General features: G+C 41.0%; 1 protein-coding gene across 2 annotated transcripts in view; it reads right to left on the reverse strand.

Moving 5' to 3' along the window:
* KCNH6 (potassium voltage-gated channel subfamily H member 6) overlaps positions 1-22,731 on the reverse strand; it is a 146,369-nt gene that overhangs the window by 25,646 nt on the left and 97,992 nt on the right. For both annotated transcript variants that reach the window (XM_042471046.1, XM_042471047.1), the window contains 3 exons: positions 21,892-22,100; positions 6,062-6,487; positions 4,488-4,887 (listed from right to left, as the gene is read on the reverse strand). In XM_042471046.1, coding sequence (XP_042326980.1) covers positions 4,488-4,887; positions 6,062-6,487; positions 21,892-22,100 — 1,035 coding nt within the window. The remainder of the gene's footprint in view (positions 1-4,487; positions 4,888-6,061; positions 6,488-21,891; positions 22,101-22,731) is intronic.

Raw genomic sequence — 22,731 nt, forward strand, 5'->3', positions numbered from 1 at the left:
ACTACCATCCCTCAGGCTCTCTTTCCTCAGGGTACCCTGGAAATGTCTACATATTTCACCAGATAAACCCCCCCCCCACAATTCCTTTAGACTGAATCAATTAAAATGGTATGGAAAAAACATAACTGTATAGTGTAGATACACCTTAGATGTCCTTAACAACTCCCAGGTCTGTCCAATATATTTCTTGCATTATAGCAAAGTGATAGAAACATACATAGTTGTTCTCTGTATTTGGTAAGGAGGGCAAAGAGGCATCATCTCAGACTTGGACCTTTGTAGGATGGGTGTGAATTTGAGGGGCTGCCCCAACCCTGGCACCCCAGAGGGCAACATCTACCTTACACCTGAAATTTGTGACTTTTGCCTCCCTGAGTCTCCCCCTCCTTTGGTAGGGGAGAGCGACACAGAAATAGACATTCATATTTACATAAACCTTCATATTTACATAAACTGGCTAGTTCAAGCAATTCCCTGCACCACTGATCTGGGGCTGTTGTAGGCTTTACTTTCACAACTGAAAGTGACCAGAAAAGTTAGGTTTATGGTTCAGATTGTCTTACCTACTTCTAGGAGGTAAGACAAATGTTAAGAGTTATTATCAGTGAATGTGTCTTGGACCTAGGAAGCCTCATGAGCTGACCGAATTCTTCCAAACTTCTCACTCTGTTAGTTTCATTGCAAATAAATCCAAAGCAAGGGAAGGCAATTCTGGCCTTCCAGCAGTTTTTGAATTCCAAGCCCCATAATATCTTACCATTGGCTATGCTGCCTAGGGCTAATACATGTTGTAGGCTAAAGACACATGGAGAACCAGAGCTGCCCTACTCTGGAACTGAAGCTGCAAATGAATTATTTTTTAATGGTTGCATCATTTGGATAACATCTGGGAAGAAATCCTGGCTCTAGACCAGACAATTATAAATTTAAAATCAGCCTCTCTAAGGTCCGGATTAGTCCAAATTATTGAGTTTTCTTTATTTTACTATTGGGATATCTCTTCTGCTGAAGTGAAATAAATGTTTAGTTAGACTTCAAATCTGGAGCTGAAAAAGTATTTTTTTCCTAGCCTAGATACAGTACTTCTGTTAATTACTTTGAATAGAAGTAAAAGGAATACCAGGACTGGGTTCAAGATAGCGATAACCAAATGTTGGCAGCACACTTTCAAAGCAAGGGATGGCAGATATTTAAGTCTCCAGATGTTAATGGAATGCAGCATCCATGATAACACTGCCTGTGCTGGCTAGGGTTGATGGGAGCTGCAGTACAACAACTTTTAAGGGGTAGGAAAAAAACCTACAACTAGGGTTGCTAGATCTCATGGTCTGGTCCTTCTCCAGTTCTCAGAGGAAGAGTGAGGATTCTCAGGGCGACAGCACTGTCTTGAAAAGTGTGTATTCTCATTTGTTAGACTTGGTTGTTTTTTTTAGTTGAATAGGATACATTTTGCTACTGTGGTTGGTACTAAATATATCATTATTAATGGTATTATACAGGGGCTGCCCATCATAACATCATCCATGAACCATTACCAGGGCATCACAATGGGTGTATATCATCTTTAGGTCTCAGGTTTTGGCCCTGAAATCTCATATCCTGGAATAGTCCTGATCTGGAAACTCTTAACACCAACTCTGTTCCCTATTAATGATGCTTTCTCATAGCTTGTAAGGACTACAGAGTTAGAGTGCATAAGGAGTGGACTTGTGAGTAAACTAAAGGAACAGTATCTCAGGTTGCGCTACCTTACAGGACAAGTGTCAGATTGCTATTCATTTCCATGGGGTGAAATAAATTAAAGGGCTGTACTCTGACATGCTGTTGAGATGGTGAAAAAATCTGCACTCATGCCTGACTACCACTGACAGCCTGTTTACATCTGTGAAATACCCCAAGCCTTTCTATTGAACTTTTACTTCCCCTTTTTGTGTTATAGGGTTACCAATCTGGAATAAGAGATTTTTCTTGATACATAGCTATACCTTCAAACTGTCCCCATTTGTCAAGAACAGTCCTGATTAATGCTCTGGAGATTATCAGATGGGAGATGGGAGTGAAGCCTGTCCTTATCCTGTCTGTGACAGTGATCATGCAAAGAACACTCACACAGTCATGCTGATCCTGTCATTAAACTGTCAGTGAAGTGGAATTGCATTAACAAGTTCTTCCATTAATACAAAATGAAGGGCAAGGACGGGACAATTCCACTTCAATGATGGGTCATTGATATGATGTCATGTGAAAGTCTTTCATGCAATTGCAGTTTAATGATGGGACACTGCCAGGATAAGCATGATGTTGTATGAAAATCTTTTTGCAATCATGCTATAAGGATGGGAAAAGGACGGCACAAGGATGTCCCATTCCCCATTTGATAATCTCCAGTCATCCCACTGTTTCAGTTGCGTTTAAAATACCCCCATTTCGCTCTCCTTCCACTTTTGTCCTTTGTCCTCAGCATATTTCCATTGCTGCAAACTGAGTTCAAATTGCAAATATAGTCTGTACTCAATTAATTCAGCAGCAGGGAGAGGATAGAGGGCCAGAATGTTGCCGTTCCCAATAGGCTCAGGCCAAAGCAAACTGCTGCAGTTTGTCTGTTCATCCTCACATCTTGACCACACTCTCATGTTGCCTGGCTATGTGTGTCCCAGTATTCATATGTGTAATGTTGGAGATATACATAGCCTGAGGTGGAGTGTACAGCATGGTTCAAAGAATTTAACCTGAAGCTTTGCATCTCCCAAATCCTAATCCATATCTCTAAAATGCTACAATGTATTAGAGAATAATGATAGTTGCTCTTGCCCAACATTTTCATTCCTTCTTTCCTGCATCTGTACTGAACATTGATAGCATTCCATGACTCAACTAGCCTCAATCAAATACTTTTTACTAGATTCACAGTCAGCTCATTTGCCAGTATCTGTTGACCAGGATGAAGTGCATATGGCTCTCCAGATGCTGCTGAAGTGCAACTCCCAACATCCTTCACCACTGGCTATACTGGATAGGCCTGACAGAAGTTGCAGACTATTAGAATACAATCCTACATCATGTTAGGTGAATGTAAATCTCTCCCAGCATACTTTTGGGATGTGATGGAAGTTTCCCCTTCTACCTTTCTCCTTCTCCTGGCCTGTAAAAATATCTGAAGAGCAGTCAAGAACACCTCTGTTGTCTCCTTGGCCACTGATTTAGGCTTCAGGGGCGAACCAATCTCATTCTGGCTGCTCCCACTGAAATGGAGACATATTGGATTGCAAAAGAGGGGCCCCTGTTGAGATGCAAATGGACTTTAAATTTCCTGACCTTTGAAAATCTCCCCGTTGCCACATGGTCATAAGCAGGAGGAGCCTGCCTGCAAAAGATATCCTTCCCATCATAACATCTTTACTAAGGACTGAAACAACATGCAGGCATTTGACTAACATCTCAAATTGTTTTTTCCCCTCCTGTTTGGTTTGTAATATCTTGTCTGATGAAGAAGCCCATGGAGCTTTGAAAGGTTGCAACATGTATCTTGTGCATTTTGGTTGGCCTTACTTTCATCACTGATGGATTTTTTATGGAACATACCCCTGCATGTTTGCTAGTCCAAGTTAGATGGATGAAACGCAATAAAGCTGGGGGATTCTGTATATATACAAGTTGTGTAAAGGTCAGAATGCTGACAACTGTAGTTTGACAGCTGTAGGCTTAGGGGCTGTACAGACTGGTGATAAATGCCAGCATCAGGGTGGAACAGGGCTGTGGTGACTGCATGCCACATGCTCCAACTTCACCTCCATGCCAGTGTGAGGCTGTGTGCCCCACCACATGGCAAGAGGTGTCACAGCATTCCCTTGGCACAACATGTACATGCGCTGTGCCAGAAGAGCACCAAAAAGCCACGGCGCCAGCAGCAATGGTGTCCTTTCCACACTTTGTGTGGCTCCTTTTTGCACCATGGAAAGGCCAGATCGAAGCCGTGGCGTGTGGTTGCCACTGTCCTGATCCGGCTAGGAAAAGGGCAGCGTCCTGCCATCCCTTAGGGACTGTCTATATAGGCCCTTACTCACTCAGACTCAACATGGCAGAACACCCGCTTCTACATAGTAGTTAGAGATGCAGGAGTCTTCTACTTAACTGTATTTGACCAACTTGAATGCTCTTCTACATTACATTTCTGTGCAAACCTTGTTTCTATTAGCCTTAAACCAAGTGGTGTTCATGTTGTTTCTATTGGCCTTAAAATAGCCAAAGCATTATTCTGGCTTTTATTCTATTGCCCTTAAACCAGCTAATAGGATAGGCTGACTTTCTTCATTTCTGACTGAGTCAGAGGCAGCCCTTATAACAAAGAAGCTGTAAATAAACACAGTATTTATACGGGATAACAGTTATCAGTCAAGGTACGAAACATTTGAGAGGAAAAAAGGGAACACACCTATCAATGAGAAGGGCTAGAGTTCATATCAGAGAAAAGGTTCAGAATGACTTACAGCCAATCAGCATGACACAGATGGAGAAGATCTTCTCAGAGTTGGTATTGGGTGAGACATTGCCAAAGCCAACACTGGTGAGGCTACTGAAGGTGAAGTAGAGGGCAGTCACATATTTGTCCTTAATGGAGGGGCCAGATGAGAGGTCACTGTCATTGTAACGCTTCCCAATTTGATCGCCGAGGTTGTCTAGCCATCCAATTTTATGCTCCATGTAGGGTCGCTCCACATTGCCAATGGCATACCAAATGCAGGCTAGCCAATGGGCAATGAGGGCAAATGTGCACATAAGCAAGAACAGCACAGCAGCCCCATATTCAGAATAGCGGTCCAACTTGCGGGCTACTCTCACTAGGCGTAGCAGACGTGCTGTCTTCAGCAGTCCTATCAATGTTGTTGTCTGGAAAGGGGAAGAAGAAACAAAAAGACTTCTGGGTTTTATTTACAATTTTTAAATGTGTGTGTTTGTGTGTGTGTGTGTTGAGTAACTGAAGCAGATTTTAAGATGGATGAAAATGTCACACAGAAAACACCACAAATGCCTCTTTTCAGAAAAAAAGGAACAGGTATAAAGAGAAACCATTTCCAGACAATTTGTTCCAATTTATTTGTCCTAAAATGTGGATGGGGATGCTATGGTTTCTATATGTTGATGAGTTATTACTCCCATCACATTCCACTATCGGTGGCTATAGCTGATGGAAACGAAGTTCAATAACATGTGGAGCATCGAAGGTTGTCCAGTTCTGTCCTAGGTGAAATACTGTACCATTACTCTTACTTTCATCTGAATAATTTCCAGTCCTTGAGAATTGGCTTCAAAATTGTTTTTGATGGTCTGGAGAATTTTAAGGCATTTTTCCCCACTAGATAAATACCATTGATATATCTGCATCCTCTTTCCTGCTGCCTATACAATTAAGGGCCATATTCCTATAGAATTCTGGATCTCTCTCACTCACTGTATCTGAAAGGGAGTGCTTACAACTTCCAAAAATGTCCATAATGCCTTGCAAATCCTATGCCAATATCGATACAAGAACATGTTGGTTATTTCTCTGCCATTATGGTGTAGACAAGGCAGTATCCTCCTAACCATCCTGATCACTTTGGAGGAAGCAGGAGAGAGGTTAGGAACTATGAAAAGGCTTGGTGCATGACACACAAGAAACATCCTAATCTCTAGGCATCATCATTAAGTCAAAGACATAGCTTGCTCTGCTCAGTTTTGGAAGAGTGCTTCCCAATCATGGGTTTGCAGATACTGTTGGACTGCAAGTCCCAGATGCTCCTGCTAGCATACAACAGCTACTTATTCTGAAGGTAACAGTCCAACAAAATTTGGGAACCCACAGGTTGAGAACTCTGGGAGTAGAGGACTGTGGACAGCAATTTCTGCTTGTAGATTGCAATTAATACCCTCAAAACCACAAGCAATGTGCATGAAGCACTAACTCCTCTCCCCACACCTACTATCTGAAAGCTGTAACAAGCTCTCATTTCTATTCACCTATTTTGGGCCACAAATTTAAGTCTTTCTTCTTAAGGTGAGGGCTAAACTTTACAGAACTCACTTCGTCTGATCCAGTGCGGAAGATGAGCAAATCAAAGGGGATGGCAGCCACCATGTCAATGAGAAACCAGCCCTTGAAGTAGTGGATGGCAATCTTGGCTGGATGGCTCACTACCTCATCATTGATATTGACATAAGTGGTGCGGAAGTTGATGATGATGTCAACAATAAACATGATGTCCACAATGAGGTCGATGATGTAGAGTGGGTCACATGAATAGCTGCAATCGGAGAGCTTCTCCTCCTGTTCTTCATTGAGCAGGAAGGCGGCCGAATAGGGTGTGAAGACAGCTGTGTAGATGACCAGCAACAGGATCAGCCAGTCCCATACTGCCTTGAATGGACTGTAATGCAGGATGGTCCATCGGTGGATGCGTGGTGCCTGCAGCTTGTACTCAGGGAGAACATCAGCTCCCAGAGAGAGGACCTGGCATGGAGATAAACATCAACGAATGATATGTATAGTTTGAAAAGATGTGAGTCTAGGATTTGGCAGCTAAAATAAACACAGTAGGTGAACCACTCCACATGAAATGAACACATTTGTATTGAAGTATGTTTTGCACAATTTAGAAAGTTTCACAGTTTAGCAAGTTACTTATCCATCTTCTCCAAGAGTTAACAATTACCAAATGACTTACCCAAATGCTCCTGTTGAAAGTGAAACAGAGAGACTGGGCCTTGGGGCCCACAGGAGGTATTTCTTATTTAGTGTTTGAAATTTTCAGAATCTTATTATATATATATATATATATATATATATATATATATAGTCTCATTAAAATGGTGCTATCCTAGAAAGTAAGTGATTTAAAAAGGCAAGAAAAACAGTTTGCCTAATAGGTTCAACATTTTTCAAAATGCTTCCCCACCAATTTCTTTTTTTACAAGTTCAAGGCAAGTACCAACATAATGATTAAATATCACATGTGTGTTAGAAAGTACTTAAGGACACCATTACCCTTTTTAAATGAGTTGTGCCAGCCTTCTGACCGCACCATACTGGAACTCATGCAAACATAATATCACTGTGATCCTATTTTCTTCCAAGAGGAAACTCCCATCCAGAAACCTTATGACTTTCCTTGAACAGGGTTTTAAATACCTTGGTCTACATGTAGAATCCATAGGCAACACCCCCACCCAATGTGATAGCAAGAAGTAGACAACATTTAGACCCTTGAAAATGCATTTGTACTGGGAACAGTGTGAAAGGAATAAATGCTTTGCAAAGGAAACAAGTGAAAAGCAAGGAATATTTTAACAGAATTCTAATACAGGCAGCACAGTGGTTCAGTGGAGGAAACGCAATGCAAGGGGAACTATAACTTTGCAACTCATTCCTGGAGGATGGAAGTGTGCTCCCTGGAAAGCAAAGCACTTGGGTATCCTGCTAGAAACAGTTATGTTGAATGTAAAAAAGTATTAACAATAGATCTCAGATTCTTCCCACTGAGAACCACACTGCTATAGGAGACATAAAAGAGATCACCCTAGTACTGGACCTTGTTTTTACAGAGAAAGTGGTTATAAAGAATCAGTGTGAAGCCATAGCTAATCATAACAGTGTTACACCTTCCCACAGCATACTCCATGACAGAGACTCCTGAGTTAAATATCATCAAGTGTTTCCCATCTGCACGTCTTTATGATAGCAGAAGTCTTTTGCAAGTGTCAGCCACATCTACAAAGTGGGGTCATGCCCTGGCAGCTTAATTTCCCAAAGGCTGTACTATTCATATTCAGCTGAATGCCTGCAGGCTCTCCAGAACAAAACAGGAATCCCCCTCCTCATTATTTGACTCAAAAGTGTATGTGATGGGGCACATAGCTGGACGTGGGGCAATGGATTTAGCCAGCGTGGCACTGGAAGTTTTCTTTCCATGTACTAATACAAGCCTGGATGTGTGAGTGGATTTTTCACTGGAACTATTGAAAAAAGAGGAAATAACTCCCTTCCCCAAAGCCTGCAGTCACCATCCTGATCTTGTCTTCCTGGATGTTATTAGGAAAAGGAAGAAAACACATAGCCATACATGTAAGGTCACATCTAGTTTGGCTGTCACTGTATGAGGAAACAAGCAAAAGGATCTGATTTTTGGAAAGTACTGTCTTGTGCTGCAGACTTATGCAGCTGGATTGCCACTGAGCACACATTACTTTCTCAGTAAAGTGTGAAATTTTTTGTAACAAGTGCTTAGATTCCCACTTTCTCGATCAACTAAAATTAATTAATGAATGTTTAAACACATACAAGCAGACTAATTTCTGAAAATAATTGAGCAGCGTAATAAAATTCATAAAAAAAAGAATCTGTTTTCTGACTCAGAATCAGAAGCTTTTGAAATGTTAGGTACATATTCCCTTTGGTGGTGGTGGTGGTGAGATTATGGACTCTCCTGGACTTCATCTCTGTCTGTCATCAGATGATTAGTAACACATTTTAAGGCATGATCTGCTGCTGCTATTTTAAGGACAGACAGTCATATTTTTGCACAGCAACCCTATACTCAAATCATGCCAGGTGAGGAAGATACAGCATCACTACATGGTGGAAAAGCTAATGCATACTATATTTGCTCAGCCTAGAAGGAAGGGATTAAAACCCACTATGAAAACAGCAAGGGCACAAAAATGGTGGAAACACCTGCAATGTTACTGGAAACACTGTCAGTTGTATCAAATCAGGGCTGTACTGGCAGAGATGCCCAGATGGTACACTCGCTTTCTCACACAAACAAAACAAATGACCTCCTAATGAGCTCAAATGACCTCCTGCTGCATCCTCTCATAATACATACATACATACACATACCATTCAAGACAATGCTACAGCACCTGAAAATCCATTCAGGTTCAGGAGCACAGCCAGCAATAAGTCTGCTACTCTCTGCCCCTAGAGCAGGGGTGAGCAATCCATTGATCCCCAAGGAAATTTCTGTGGCCCTCAACCCCACTAGACTTTATGAATTGCCCTTTTCCTGGTAAAAAAGGTGCCTCTCCTAGAAGCCTCTAGTTTCTTTTCCTTTTGTTTGTTTGCTTGTTGTTAGGGGGCTATGGATAGGGATTTTTCACCCATTATGATCTGGCTGCATACCATCTCAAGATGGACGATGGGGAAGGAGCTTGGTGGGTAATCTTTCCTCTGCCACATGGATAGCCTGTACTGAAAGATTTTTGGACTACTCAAGGGAGATGAGTGGTGCTGCCAGTTAACTGGCAGGAGGGGGAGGAATAATGAGTGGGAGAGGGAACCCTAATGGAGCTGAGTGATGCTCTGGATTCAAAACCAGGACCTCTTGCCTCCAGGACCTAAGCTGTTCCACAATATTAAGACCTCCTCTGAAGCCAATGTGATCCTGGTGAGTTTTGAGGCTGGGGTTTAAGCAGGGATAAGAGAGTTTATCCATTCAGGATAAACTTTGAAACGACTGCATATAGAAAAATATTCTCCATGCATGCACACAGGCAGAATGTTTAAACACACACACACATACACGCACACACCCCACTCTCAGGCAAGTCATAATTAAAAACTGAAATTAATTCCTAAAGGTATTATGATGCTTTAAAAACAGATTGTTGGAAGATAGCTCTTTAAGGTGGCTACTAGAGGGGAAAAGCCAGAGATACAACTTATTCAGAGAGCCTGACACATCCTCTGTCCATATCTGCATAACTTGCCATTGGAGTCTCTGGCACAGGAATTATTAGAAACTGGCTTTCTGCTTTAGTTAATTCTTGTATGAGCGACAAGCTTTTCCTGAGCTCTAGTGTGACCGTTTGACTCTTTCATGGCCCAGATTCCTAGCACAATGGTGGGCACTCATGTGTACAGAGAAAACAGAATCAGGAAGGCTTGTATTTGAACCAACAGAGCCAATAGATAGTCCATCAACTACAGACCTTTTTATTCTTCAATCAGGACTCTATAGGACTACAGTCTTTGAGCTAGACCTCTTGAGAAGACAGCACAGCTGCCCCAAGAGCCTTACATACCACTGCATCTCTATACATTCACAGGCAGCATGATATCATGGCCACAGCAGCATGGCCAATGAGGTTTAATAGAAAAGTGATAGAATGTTAGACTCCAGATAGAGTGTTGCCTCTTTAAGAGTCTCCATTCTTCAGTAGGTGTGTGAGTCCTAAAGGTGTTGTCAGGCTGAAGGACTATATCAGGGTGAGAACTGTATGGCCTTCTAGATGCAACTGGACTGCAATTCCCAGCATTAATCACCACTGGCTATGCTGACTTAAGCTGCAGAGAATTGCATCCCAACAATATCTCATGGACCACATGATACCTGCCCTTGAGCTGTATGAAAGATTTCACCAGCCTTAATGAAGTCTTTCCTGAGAGCTGTCCATGGTACTGAAGGCATTGTCTCTAACCACTGTTGTTCTAAGACTGTTGTTCTTGGGTGACTTTGCTACACAGTCTCTTCCTGCTGGTCTCTTGCCTCGCCTGCTTCTTTTACAGTCCACTGTGGCCTTGCTTTGCCAGAACAACCTCTGGTTCTTTTCTCGTCTAATTAGACGAGAATATTTCATCTAATAGAAGAGAATATTTCGTCTAATAGATGAGAATGAATATCAGGGTATCATAACTTTCTGCAGGTTGAGAATTAAACTGCTCTGACCTTCCTGCTTTGTTACAAGGTGGGCCTCATCATGGTCATTTTCAAGCTATTCATGGCTAAGGGTCTTAAGATTTGTAATATTCTTGTCTCAAAAGACACCATGTAGCCAATGACAATGGCTTTATTGTCAGTGAAACATGGCCTTCAAATACTTCCTGTGTCTTGCTAATAGCTCCACTGCCTTTATGATGATATATATTTTTGAGGAGGTGCAACTCCCATGGGCATCACCTGGAAGGCTAAGCCAGATGTTCCTTCTCTAAGACTCCTAGCTCATCCCAAGATTCCTCCTTCTATTGTTGAAGACACCTCCAGGCCTAGGGCTGAGGGCTCAGACTGTGTAGGGGAAGAAGGTGGTGGAGTGAACAGATCTGGAGAAAGCTGTTTTTAGAAAGGGCCTATCTATATACAAGGCAAGGAAAGCAAAAAATTGGTATGGCTCAACCCTCCAAGAAAAGTCAAGTTCCCTCTAAATTCCACACAAGGCCAGCCAAGATTTATTTCAAATAGGATACCATCTAAAGGAAAGTGAATTTAAGCCTCTCGTATAATAACTGTTCATATCTAGGACAGCACAGATTCCTATAGCACAGGTCTGCTTGTTAGTGCAGAACGTTACATCTTCCCTGCCAGAATAATGATCCACGAACTTTATCCATTGACTATGGGTCCATACAGACAAGCCAAAATAAAGCTGCTTCGGATCACTTTGGAGGTCTGCTCTTTAAATGATGCTTGCATCCTAAGAGGCCAGAAGCTGTGCCAAATCTGTGGTCCAGTCCTTAGGACTGGAGCGTGGCTTTGATGTGGCTTCTGGCCTCTTAGGAAGCATGCATCATTTAAAGAACACATCTCCAAAGTGTCCTGAAGCAGCTTTATTTTGGCTTGTCTGTATGGGCCCTATGAGTGTCTGGGAGGAAGAGCTAAATTTTAAAGCGCTCAAAAGGAAACTTCACAGACTTTTTGCAAATCCCCACTCACTCACCATACCAGCTGTAATTTCAAATATTTTTTTTCATGGAGATGTCTTTAAAGTATTAACTACAGCTGGGCTAGTGAGTCATACACTGGTCTCAAATGGATTCATGAAGGATGTTTGCTTTCAATTTATTTTAAAGGTTTAATGAGTAATCTCTTATACCTCAAAGGTCAGGGGAACCCCGAAAATCCCAGGGAAGTGGATGAATGAGACACATCTGTAATGTTGACCAAATGACTATCATGGATGCTGTTTTATGCACTGGCAAGGTTGGACTAGACAACCTTTGAAGTACGTTCTATCATTGCAACTCAAAGAGAAGTTTTTCTAAATTAGGCCAATAGCTGCTGATAAATCTCTTGCCACCCACAGTTTTATTTAATACTCTTGAGATCCATTTACATTAGTGGCTATCAGAACATTGTTCAGCAATGATGTTCCTCAAGATATGCATAAGAGTAAATAATTATTTCAATTTGCTTTAAGCCTGCTGCTTAATGTAGTCAAATGCTTATTTCAGCATATCAGTATCTGGTATCTGGGCCTTAGATACAGCCTCTGCCTTGGTCTCAGTTTTTTGGCCAAGATACTTATGGCTTCATCAGTTTGCTTCCTGTAAAATATGTTGGAACAGAAAAATGGGCTGGAGGTCAGACTTTTCATTTGCCTTCTATCCAATGTTTTGAGCAAACTACTTCTCCTCTACTCCTGGTATGGGAATCATGTGGCCCTTCAGCTGGTGTTGGACTACAGCTTCCAACATTCTTCACCATTGTCACTAGCTTGGCAGAAATAACAAAAACAACAATAGCATCAGCAAAAGATAATGCTAATGATAACAAGAACAACAGCCTTACCAATTTTCTCTTTTGGAAGTGGATATTTTATGACATTATAAAGAGGCCAAACTGAGCATTTTGTGACAACATCCAAACCACTTGCTCAAAATGCCAAAGCAGCTGATCAGCACAGAAATATTGTACTGTACTGATGTATAAGAAAGATGTTCTGCTAAATTGCAGTTGATTAATTAATCCATGACAGGAAAAAAAACACAGTGACATCAACAATTAATGCTAGGTAGGTTTTGTTCTCTTAATACAGATGGCTTAGTTCTATGATGTGGTGTGCAAAAACCTAAGTGTTGTCAGTTCAAAAAGCCACAGACATAACTGGTAGTGTTGCGCCAGCATACCAAAATGTGCCGAACAAACAACAAACCAATTTGTTGTGCATGTTGTGCAAGCCAGAAGTGGGCAGAAAAGAGGAAGAGTGGAGGAATGGTAACACTAAGAGCAACAGGACCAGGCCAATAGGACCAGAGAAACTTTTTTGCATTGCCACAAGGACTGACATACATTTTAATGTTTAAAACTGTGGGTGCTGAGTTGCAAAGCCTGTGATTTTTGCTAAGAAAGAATAGGTTGCACCAGATCAGATGCTGAACCACCATCAGCAGCAGGAGAGCACCACCACCACTAAACTTACACTTAGATGATGTATCAACCTTTTCAAAACTGGATCTCTCCAGACGTATGAGACAACAACTCCCATCATTCTCTGCCAGTGTGGTCAGTGACTGAGCAGACTGAGATGAATGGAAGAGAACTCTAATTTAGATGTGTTGGATTACAGTTCCCATTAGTCTCTAACCTAGACCTGCACAACATGGCAGTAGGTAGGGGCCAAAATTAAAATAAGTAAAACTTCTTTGGGCCATATACAAATTTTAATAATAATAATAATTATTATTAATTAAATCTATTGAAAAGTAATTCTGTTGTCCTCCTCCTTTTCTTAGGAGAAAACTGAGTGGTGGAGGAGCCTTGCAAGGCAAGTATTCATCCCTCTTCCTCCTCCATTGCTCAGCCTTCTCCTTGGAGGAAAGCCCAGTGGTGGCAAAGCATTCAGGGGTGACCATTCACCCCTCTTCTTTCCCCGCCATCTGGCCTTCTCATTGAGGAAATGCCCAGTGATGGACGAGCCTTCAGAGGTGAGCATTCACCCTTCCTCCTCATCGGCCAGTCCTCACTTCTGAAGAAGACTGAGTGGCAGGGGAGTCTTGAAGTTGTTCCAAATCCTCATGGGCTGCCCAAAATCCTTTGGCGGGTTGCATGCGGGACCTAGGCTGTATGTTGTGCAGGCCTGCTCTAACCAGTAAGTCAATACCCAGCCTATCTGGAGGTAATGGAGCTATAGCGAGAATATCTGGAAGATGTCTCAAGTTGGAAAAGCTGGTTTATAACAAGTACAAAAGAGCTCTTCTCCCTAGATTAGTCCTACTGTCCAGGTCATGCTCATATTTTGTATATGAAAATGAGATGGCCTCTCTTTCTCCTTCTTTCTGTTTCAGCACATGCGCATGTGTGCACGCGCGCACACACACACACTCTCAAACAAACATAGGCAGAAGACATTGGACTGCAAAGGGCATTTGGGAGCTTGGTGGAGATTAATCAAAACTAATCAATCACTGGTTCCTGGAATGAGAGGAAAGCACCAATCAAAAGACAAGAAGCCAATTACGTGGCGCTTGAGGGAGGGCTCAGGGAGTAGGAAAAAGTGACTGCAATCCAATTTTTCCAAGAGGCAGTGAGAAGGCTGAGTGCACCAGTGCCACAACAAATAGAAATGAAGTGATCTCTTGAGAACCCACTCCCCCCTTTTTGAGAAAGGTCTGGGAGGCTGGACAACAGATCCAAGGAGGCAATCAACATCCCCAAACTAAAAGGCTGATTTTAGTGAAGTTTGTCTTATGACCTAGGATAGTCGCAGTTCCTGAGAATGTAGATGATAGTATGTCATAGAGACAGATGCAGAGAACATTAACTATTTCACTAATGCACACTAGAAAGACACTGGTAGAAAAAATAATAATATGAAGGCACATTTTCTGTCTCTGATTTTTGATACTGGGCTACACAGGTGACAAAAGAATTTTCTGAGTCTTGCAGAATATTGTTTTGTGTCCACCTTTACAGAAAATGCTGACTTCTATGATCCATGTAAGGGTTTCATAAGCATCTGCACAGTGGCAAGAAGGCTGTTAAGCTCAGATCAGGAGACTCCAAACTTTTGTTCGATCCAGGAACATCTACATAGGTATACTGTACTATGATGCAGGGTATGGAAGGAGAATCTCAGAGATGCTATAGCTGCATGCAAGAATAACATTTTTGCCTCCTGTTTTGCCAACCCTTAGTGGCAAAGTTAGGTTGTGTGCAAGTTATGAATGTGACACAAGGTGTTTCCCCAAAAGAATGCCAGAGGAGCAAGGGGGAATAGATTCATGGTGGCTACATATCACAAGCATAGATGTTTTCGTTGATACACCTGTTGGTGACAAAAAGAAGTCCCCTTCCTTTTTATGTCCCCTCATAAAAGAGTATCTTAGGTAGGGCAGTGCTTGTTCTCTTGACCCATATTTTGGCATGAGGTGTCTGTAGCCCAGACAATTAGAAAGTGGGTTGTCTGGGAGAGAGTATTGCAAACCAGTCTGGTTTTTCTCTATTCGCACTCCATTTCAGTCTGTGCAATACTGTTTGTGATTCAGGGTCTAGTGTCCTCCTAACCCCACACATGTTGCAGCAGCACAAAAACACCACACACAGACACACACACTACAAAGCTGTAATCTTTCTGCTTGTCAGGCCGTAAGGGACTTTCTGCACAACACATGTTACATCAAAAAGATGAATTAACTATTTTCCAAGTTGTGGTCATCAAATTTGCACGAATTTTTCATCAATCAAATAGACATCAGTTACTGACCTATATCATATATATCTTTTTTGTGATTACTTTCAAAGAGGAGTTCCTATCAGATTGTGAAGTCTGTCAAATTTTCCCTTCAGATGGTGAGATCTAACAAGGTTGACAAAGCCCTAGCCGTTAGAATCTGGCAGGACATATGAAATAGGTAAAAGTATATTTTTTATTATTATTATTATTATTATTATTATTATTATTATTATTATTATTACAGCACAAGGCCAGCACAAGGTAAAAGTATTAGATTGACTCATGTTAGGTCAGAGGTATCATGCTTTTCAGTTTATATAACACTTTGGTGATCTATATCCTGTTTTTATCAAACAGTCCAAAGTATTATTGTCCCAAACCCTGTAAAAAACACAGAAAACTAAGACTAAGGACAACCTCACTTAGACTGTAGACATTCTGAAACTATAGAAGTTAATCGAATGGAACTGGTTTGTTTGTTTTCATTACTTGAATTTATATCGTGCCTTTCTACATAAAGTGTCCAAGTCAGATAATTCCTTAGGATGCAAATCTTATGAGGCTTGCCTCATTCCTTTATTGATTCAGCTCCATGGCACAGAAGATGTGTACATCTACAGTACTTACATTGCTACTTCCACAAACATTATGTGAGGCTTGATAATTAGCACAGTCCTGCTATACCATAACTACACTAATTTAAGCTAGTCCAATAAATATACTTTTACTTACTATCTACTCTGGTACACTTGATGGTGATGGTGGTGACTCACTGTAATGTTAATCATAAATTATTTAAATTATTTAATATGTGAATCAAATCAATACAATGAAAGCAATGCTATTTAATTGTGGCTATGGTTCTTTTTAAGAGGCACTGCTCTCTTTCTTTGGAAACCTTTTCCTGTTTTAAAAATGATCTTCTTGAGATTGTGATCAAAGTTGTTATATGTGATCCCACAGCGTGTGTGTTATGTGTTTTATACAATATAGCCACTGCATTTGATGGAGAAGATCAGTACAGCAGGGAAGGGGCCTCTTAATCCTTTACCCATTGGGATAAAAGTAACTTGAGAAATGATTTTCAGCAGAAAAATGGTGCAAGGTGAAAATGGATCAGGAAGCCACTTCTGCATGACATTCTTCTGCTTCAGATGTTAGTTGTAAGAAAAAAAGGGAGAGAATCCCTCCCACGAAACAAACAAACTGTCTCAGTTTCTGCACAAAGTGCACAAAAATGACTGCCAGCCAGCCATAAGACATACATTTTTCTACCTTCACATTAACCATGAACATGATTTCCTTAAAAAAAATCCTGTGCTCTTCACTGACTACTATGTCAGCTATCAGAAAACAGACATGTTCAAGATTTCCAGCAATAAGCAAATACTCTGAAGCAATGTAACGCAACATTCTAATCTGCAATATTTTCATAACTCATCACTTCACGAATAGCCTTTCTTTACTTTTTAATAACTCTTTATTTCTGGCACCCAGTCCTTCCTAGATGCACATACACACAAAGGAAATTGACGCACCCAGCTTGCCTCATCTTTTTTCATCATTAACTTTTTAAATCACTAATATTTTCCATCAAAGTTCTCCCCCCTTCCCCACTTTCTTTCACAGTCCAGGTACAACAAGGTACACAGACACACCTTCTTGGGACAGATTTGAAACAAAATGTCTACTTTTGTGCTCTCCACCTATCCACCTATGTGCCTCTGGGCTACCTGCCATCATTAACAATTAGTTATCTTATGTTCGATCAAAAACCACAAAGCTGTCCAGTCTTTCCAGAAAGCCAATGAATCTCTATCTTTCCTTGCAGGTCCTCCTTTCTTTCATAATTGCTAGACATTAATGGCAAAAAGCTTAAGATCTCCAGTACCAACTCAAAGCACACATCTATACAGATCCCTCCCGCCATATATATAATGATAATATTTGCTCAAGAAATCAACTTTAGCTCTTGAATATAACCATATAACAATCCACAGTCTGGAAAACCTGAATGGAGGGGGTGTCTATGACAGTGCTACTCAAAGTAGTGGTCCCTTCACTAGTGTTGATCTGTGAGCTATTGGCTACCAACCCATGGAAAGAAAGAAATAGTTATAGCCGATAAACACATATATGTTACCAGTCCCTGGCACATTAGAAAAAAATTGCTGCCCCCAATATCAGATAGCCTGAGAAGCACTGCTCTAGGAGGTTTTTGCTAAGAAAAGCAAAGTCAACACACTTTTGCTTAAGTTGATTGCTTCCCTATAAATACAGCACATTGACAACTGACTAATGAAAGAGACAACTGAGACAAAATTCATGACTGAGGTCCTGAAACAAAACAAGGCATTTGGGAGGATGGCAAAGCAAAGGCTAAATCCTGATCTCCATACCACAATTCAACCTTGTGATCACATCAAATGCTATACAGTATACAACATAATTCTTCCTCCATTCTCTTATCCTTACCCCTCAAAATAGCTACCCCTCAAAATAGCGGGCAGAGCACCTTGATCTGCATTTTTATTCTCTTCTGAAGAAGTCTTCTTCTTTTTGGAGTTAGCCAGAGGCAACCTCTTTCTACACTATGAGACTGGACAGACTATTGACAAGAATAAGCAATTTCGAATGATCTAGAAAATAAGTGCTTCAAGCTGTCTCTTTTCTGAATGATGCACCATTGATTTGCAATAGCCTTTTTCAAAATTTGGGTTCACCGCACAGTATTATCAAAATGTATCAAACAATTACAAGACCCTGCAAGCAGATACCATTGGAAGAATGTGCCTGATATTGCTTTGCCCATGCAAAATGGAGACAAAATTGATAGGCATGCTGCACAGAAAAAAAATGGTGGATACAGCACTGAATCATGCAAATGTGAGTTTGGCAAATGGTGCTCAGAGTTTACTGAAGCTCAGCCACAGCACCTCTCTTGAAAAAAGGAAAAGAAAGAGCATGGGTCTCACAGCACCTCATAAAGACAGCAGCACTGAATTCTTGACCATCTTCCAATGCCTAGCTGAGCTCTGGCATATCACGACAACTCCTTATCCGATCCACAGAAGGAACCCAACAGAGGAAGGCTGACATGCAAGGAGGATGGTATAGAGAATGAAGAAAGCTCAGTTCTGAAAAACCAACCTTGTAACCCATTTCCATTCCAGGGTTTTTAAAAGACTCGTCTCCCCTTTTCTGTAACATTGTTTATCCTATCAGAGGAAAAGGTGAAACTTAAACCATTTACCCCCCCCCCCTCCACCATCCTGCACTTCTCCAAACCCTCTTCTCCCATCACTCACCGGTTTCAGCTTGAGTTTCAGACTCATTTCTATCTCTGTGATGAAAGTAAGTGCTGCCTGTGTGAGGAAGGGAGCCAGACTCAGGGAGGGGAGAGGGGAGTGATGTAGTGCTCCCAAGCCTAGACATTGGATTGCTTACATCACTCCCCAGAGTGGTGGGAAAGAACTGTGATCACACTCAGGAATACTTGCAATGCACTGTTCCTGACATGTGGGAGGGGGCGATGAAGTTTGTAATATTTTTGGAGACGCCTTTAGTACTAGAATATTGACTTCTTTTCCCCACATCATCCTAAATCTCAAAGTCCAGTTCAATCCAGTGTAACTCCTTTCCTCTGCAAAAGAATAAATTTGGGGGGAAACTTTGTCACACTGGAATGGGGAGGAGGGAGTGCATATGCATTTTGTAAGCGAGACTCATAAGTAGATCTACAAACTTTTTGATTTTTTAATTCATTTAATAGTTAAGTGTGTTTTACACATAGATGTTAAGGTGGTGTTCTAGAAAGCATCTTTTAATGGCAACATATAGGAGACGAATTGCAAAAAATAGGAGACCAATTGCAACAGAGGACATAAAATCACACTTTTTTGGCCTTTGCTGTGGCTGCTGTCTCCTGTGCTCTTGTTTCCCTTCTTCTAGAAGAGGATAGGCAAAGTGTGGCCCTCCAGATGTTGCTGAACCAAATGCTCTAGCCAGTGTTGCCAGAGAATCCTGGGATTTGTAGTTTGTTGTGGCACCAGAGCTCTCTGAAAGAGAAAGCTAAATATCTCACAAACTTACAAATCCCAGAATTCCACAGCATTGAGCCATGGCAGTTAAAGTGGTGTCAAACTGCGCCATCTGTAAAATTGTGGATTCCCCATGCACTTTCCCTTCTTTTCATTTTTGTCTTTGCTCCTTGCTGATTAGAAAGGGCAGAAGGAAGGCAGCAGAACTTGGGAAAGTTACTTTTTGGATAAAAGCACCTAGAATCGTCTAACTGATATAGCCACTAGTCATTCTGGTTAGGGGCGTCTGGGCATTGTGATACAAAAACAAAAACAAAAAAGAGAGATTTGTGCAAAAAGGAAAAAAAGAAAAAATATATAGGGAAGGAAGGAAGGAAGGAAGGAAGGAAGGAAGGAAGGAAGGAAGGAAGGAAGGAAGGAAGGGAAGGGAAAAGAAAAAGCTCTGGAGTTTTCACATGATGTCTCAGTGTAGAGAGAGGGATGGGGGTCACCTCTAGGTTTATCATGATGCACTGCACATTGGATTCCATTGCACACTGGGTAAAAGGTACAGGATCTTGAGGCCTCCTCCTAGAACCTTTGTATCCTGCAGAATTAATGGTCAATGTTTACTGGCATGATGACTGATCCACGACAGCAGAGCGCTCATAGACTCTGCCCTTTCTGTCCAGCCTCCAGCCATGACCTGTCAGATCCAATTCCGTCATCTCCAGCCAGCTAATGACCCAGTATTGACAAGCTGGTGTCGCTACTGATCAGGCATCAATCCTGTTGCCTAGCAGCAGCAGCTCCTATATGGCAACTGATCATGTCCTCTCTGCTCTCTGGCACCAAGGGATGTGAGGTCTAAGCCAATGCACCGAGGAAGCCCCAAAGATTACACTCTTTGCTTCAAAGACTTTGAGAAAGCAGTATAGAAGGAGTCTCACCTGATGAAGTCCAGTGGGTGAAACATCCACTAGGCCACAATTATTAAAAGAATATAAGGATAGATCCTTCCAATCTATTTAGTCTAGTGTCCAATTTCCAGCACTGGCCACTGAGATGCTACAGGAAGCCCCAAAGCAGGAGAAGCCTGGATTTAGTCTGGACTTGACCAACATAGGCCCTATACAGACAGCCAAAATAAAGCTGCTTCAAGTCACTTTGGAGGTATGATATTTCAATGATGCATGCATCCTAAGAGTCTGGAAGCTGCACAAAAGCTGCACTCCAGTCCTTAGGACTGGAGCGTGACTTTGGTTTGCCTTCTGGACTCATAGGACGCATGTATCATTTAAACAGCATACCTCCAAAGTGACTTGAAGCAGCTTTGTTTTGGCTGTCTGTAACAGGCCAAACATTGCATTTGCTGCACAGGGATACACTACTTCTAAGAACAGCTAAAATATATCTGTTTAACTTTAGCAGGGTGGAACCATTAAACTACTATCTGGGCCATCATACTCCCCTTTTTTTCAGTTGCTGATCCATCTTTATTTTATATGACAGACATAAAATAATAATGAGAGATATAAAAAGACACATAAAATAATAATTATTAAACAGTAATTTGCACATTTTTCATTTCATTGCTATTAGTGTTACCATTTCATTTCAGTTTCATTTTACCAATCTCTTATTTACTATATATCCCAAATTCTGTACTTCCCATCATATATCTGATTTTGTAAGACATTGTTTCCTGTAATATTTCTGACTTCTGATTTAAATTAATCCAATCCTGCTATTGTATCTCCAGTGGTTAATTATAAAAAATCAATTATTTTAGATCTTAGTTTGACTGCTTAAGTTATGTTTATTTCCTACTGTTTTTCTTCCTTTCCCTTTTCTTTTCTCTCTCTTTATCTTTTGTCATTTTCACATATGACTGAATTGGATCAATTAACAACTTGGTTAAAACAAAAAAGAAACAAAATAAACAAAGACTGATCACAGGTCATGGACAACTGTCCTCCTTTTTAAAAAATACCTAAAATATTTATTTGATTAGTATTTTTAGTTTACAAATTAAACAAAAACTATTTGCTATCTCAGAATTCTAACACAAAACAGTACATAAATAAAGACCACATATATGTCACAATTGACCACACGCATATAAACAGTATCACAGTTATAAAAATTAGGCTAAAGCACCTCTCCAAAAATCTACATAAAGGAAAGGAGGAGATGCTCCCCTCCTATGTTCTTACACAGTCATTTAACTAATATACTAAATATATTAATATCTCAAGTGATTAATGATATGCCAGATCTACGGTTTCTTGTTATATATTGATTTTTCCCCCTCACTCCTATCCCAGTCTGGCAGAACATGGAAAATTTGTCCTTTTTGACTACAACTCCTAGAATGAGTATGATGACTTTTAGTATCCATCTTTGACTTCTGCATTCTACACTTGAGGTAACCAGATGATCCACGTACCTGAGTGACCTTTTCCGTTACGTTCTGGGTGCGCTCCGTCACTTTGTGGGGTGCAATGATCTCAATCTCTGTGGTGGAGCCTGAGCGGTGTTTCTCTAGATTGAACTCCACAAAGTTGAGGGTGAACTGTGGAATCTGACTGATCGTCCTATACTTCATGAGGTCTGAGTCCGATGTGGAATTCTGGCTGGTCTTGACATGAGAAGCTTCTGGCAGGAAAAGTCAATGAAAAGTTTATCTAGTTAAGTTGTCACAAAAAAAATTAAAATAATAATCAGCAATTGATTTGCTATCTGTATCTTGTATCCCACATATGTAGGGAGTTAGAGTAGCCTACTTTCTACTGCAAAGGGGCCAGGACAACAGAAGAGTAGTGAGTCCAGATTTCAATTTAGTGGTATTTATAGGAAATGCATTTTGAGATAAGGGACACCCATTGCATTCTGTGGGGTTGTGATACTTTGGAAAAAGCAGTGCTTCACATTAATAATATACAGTAAAATAACCCAATACCTCATGGTCACCTGAGGTGAATATTATTAATTTAATTTAATATGGTAGATTTGCAAAAGAGCCGGCATGGTGCATTGATTTCCATGTTAGATTAGAATTCTGGAGACCAGGATTTGAATCCTCACTCAACTATGGAAACCCACTGGGTGACCTTGGGTAAATCACACTCTCTCAGCCTCAGAGGATGGCAATGGCAATCCCCTTCTGAACACCTTGCCAAGAAAACCCCATGACAGGGTTGAATTAGAGTCATCATAAATCAGAAACACACAGAAGGCACACAACAACAACTACTACAACCAAATAGATTTGTAGGCTGCCTTTTAG

The sequence above is a fragment of the Sceloporus undulatus genome, chromosome 6 (genome assembly GCF_019175285.1).
Source record: "Sceloporus undulatus isolate JIND9_A2432 ecotype Alabama chromosome 6, SceUnd_v1.1, whole genome shotgun sequence".
Classification (NCBI taxonomy): domain Eukaryota; kingdom Metazoa; phylum Chordata; class Lepidosauria; order Squamata; family Phrynosomatidae; genus Sceloporus; species Sceloporus undulatus.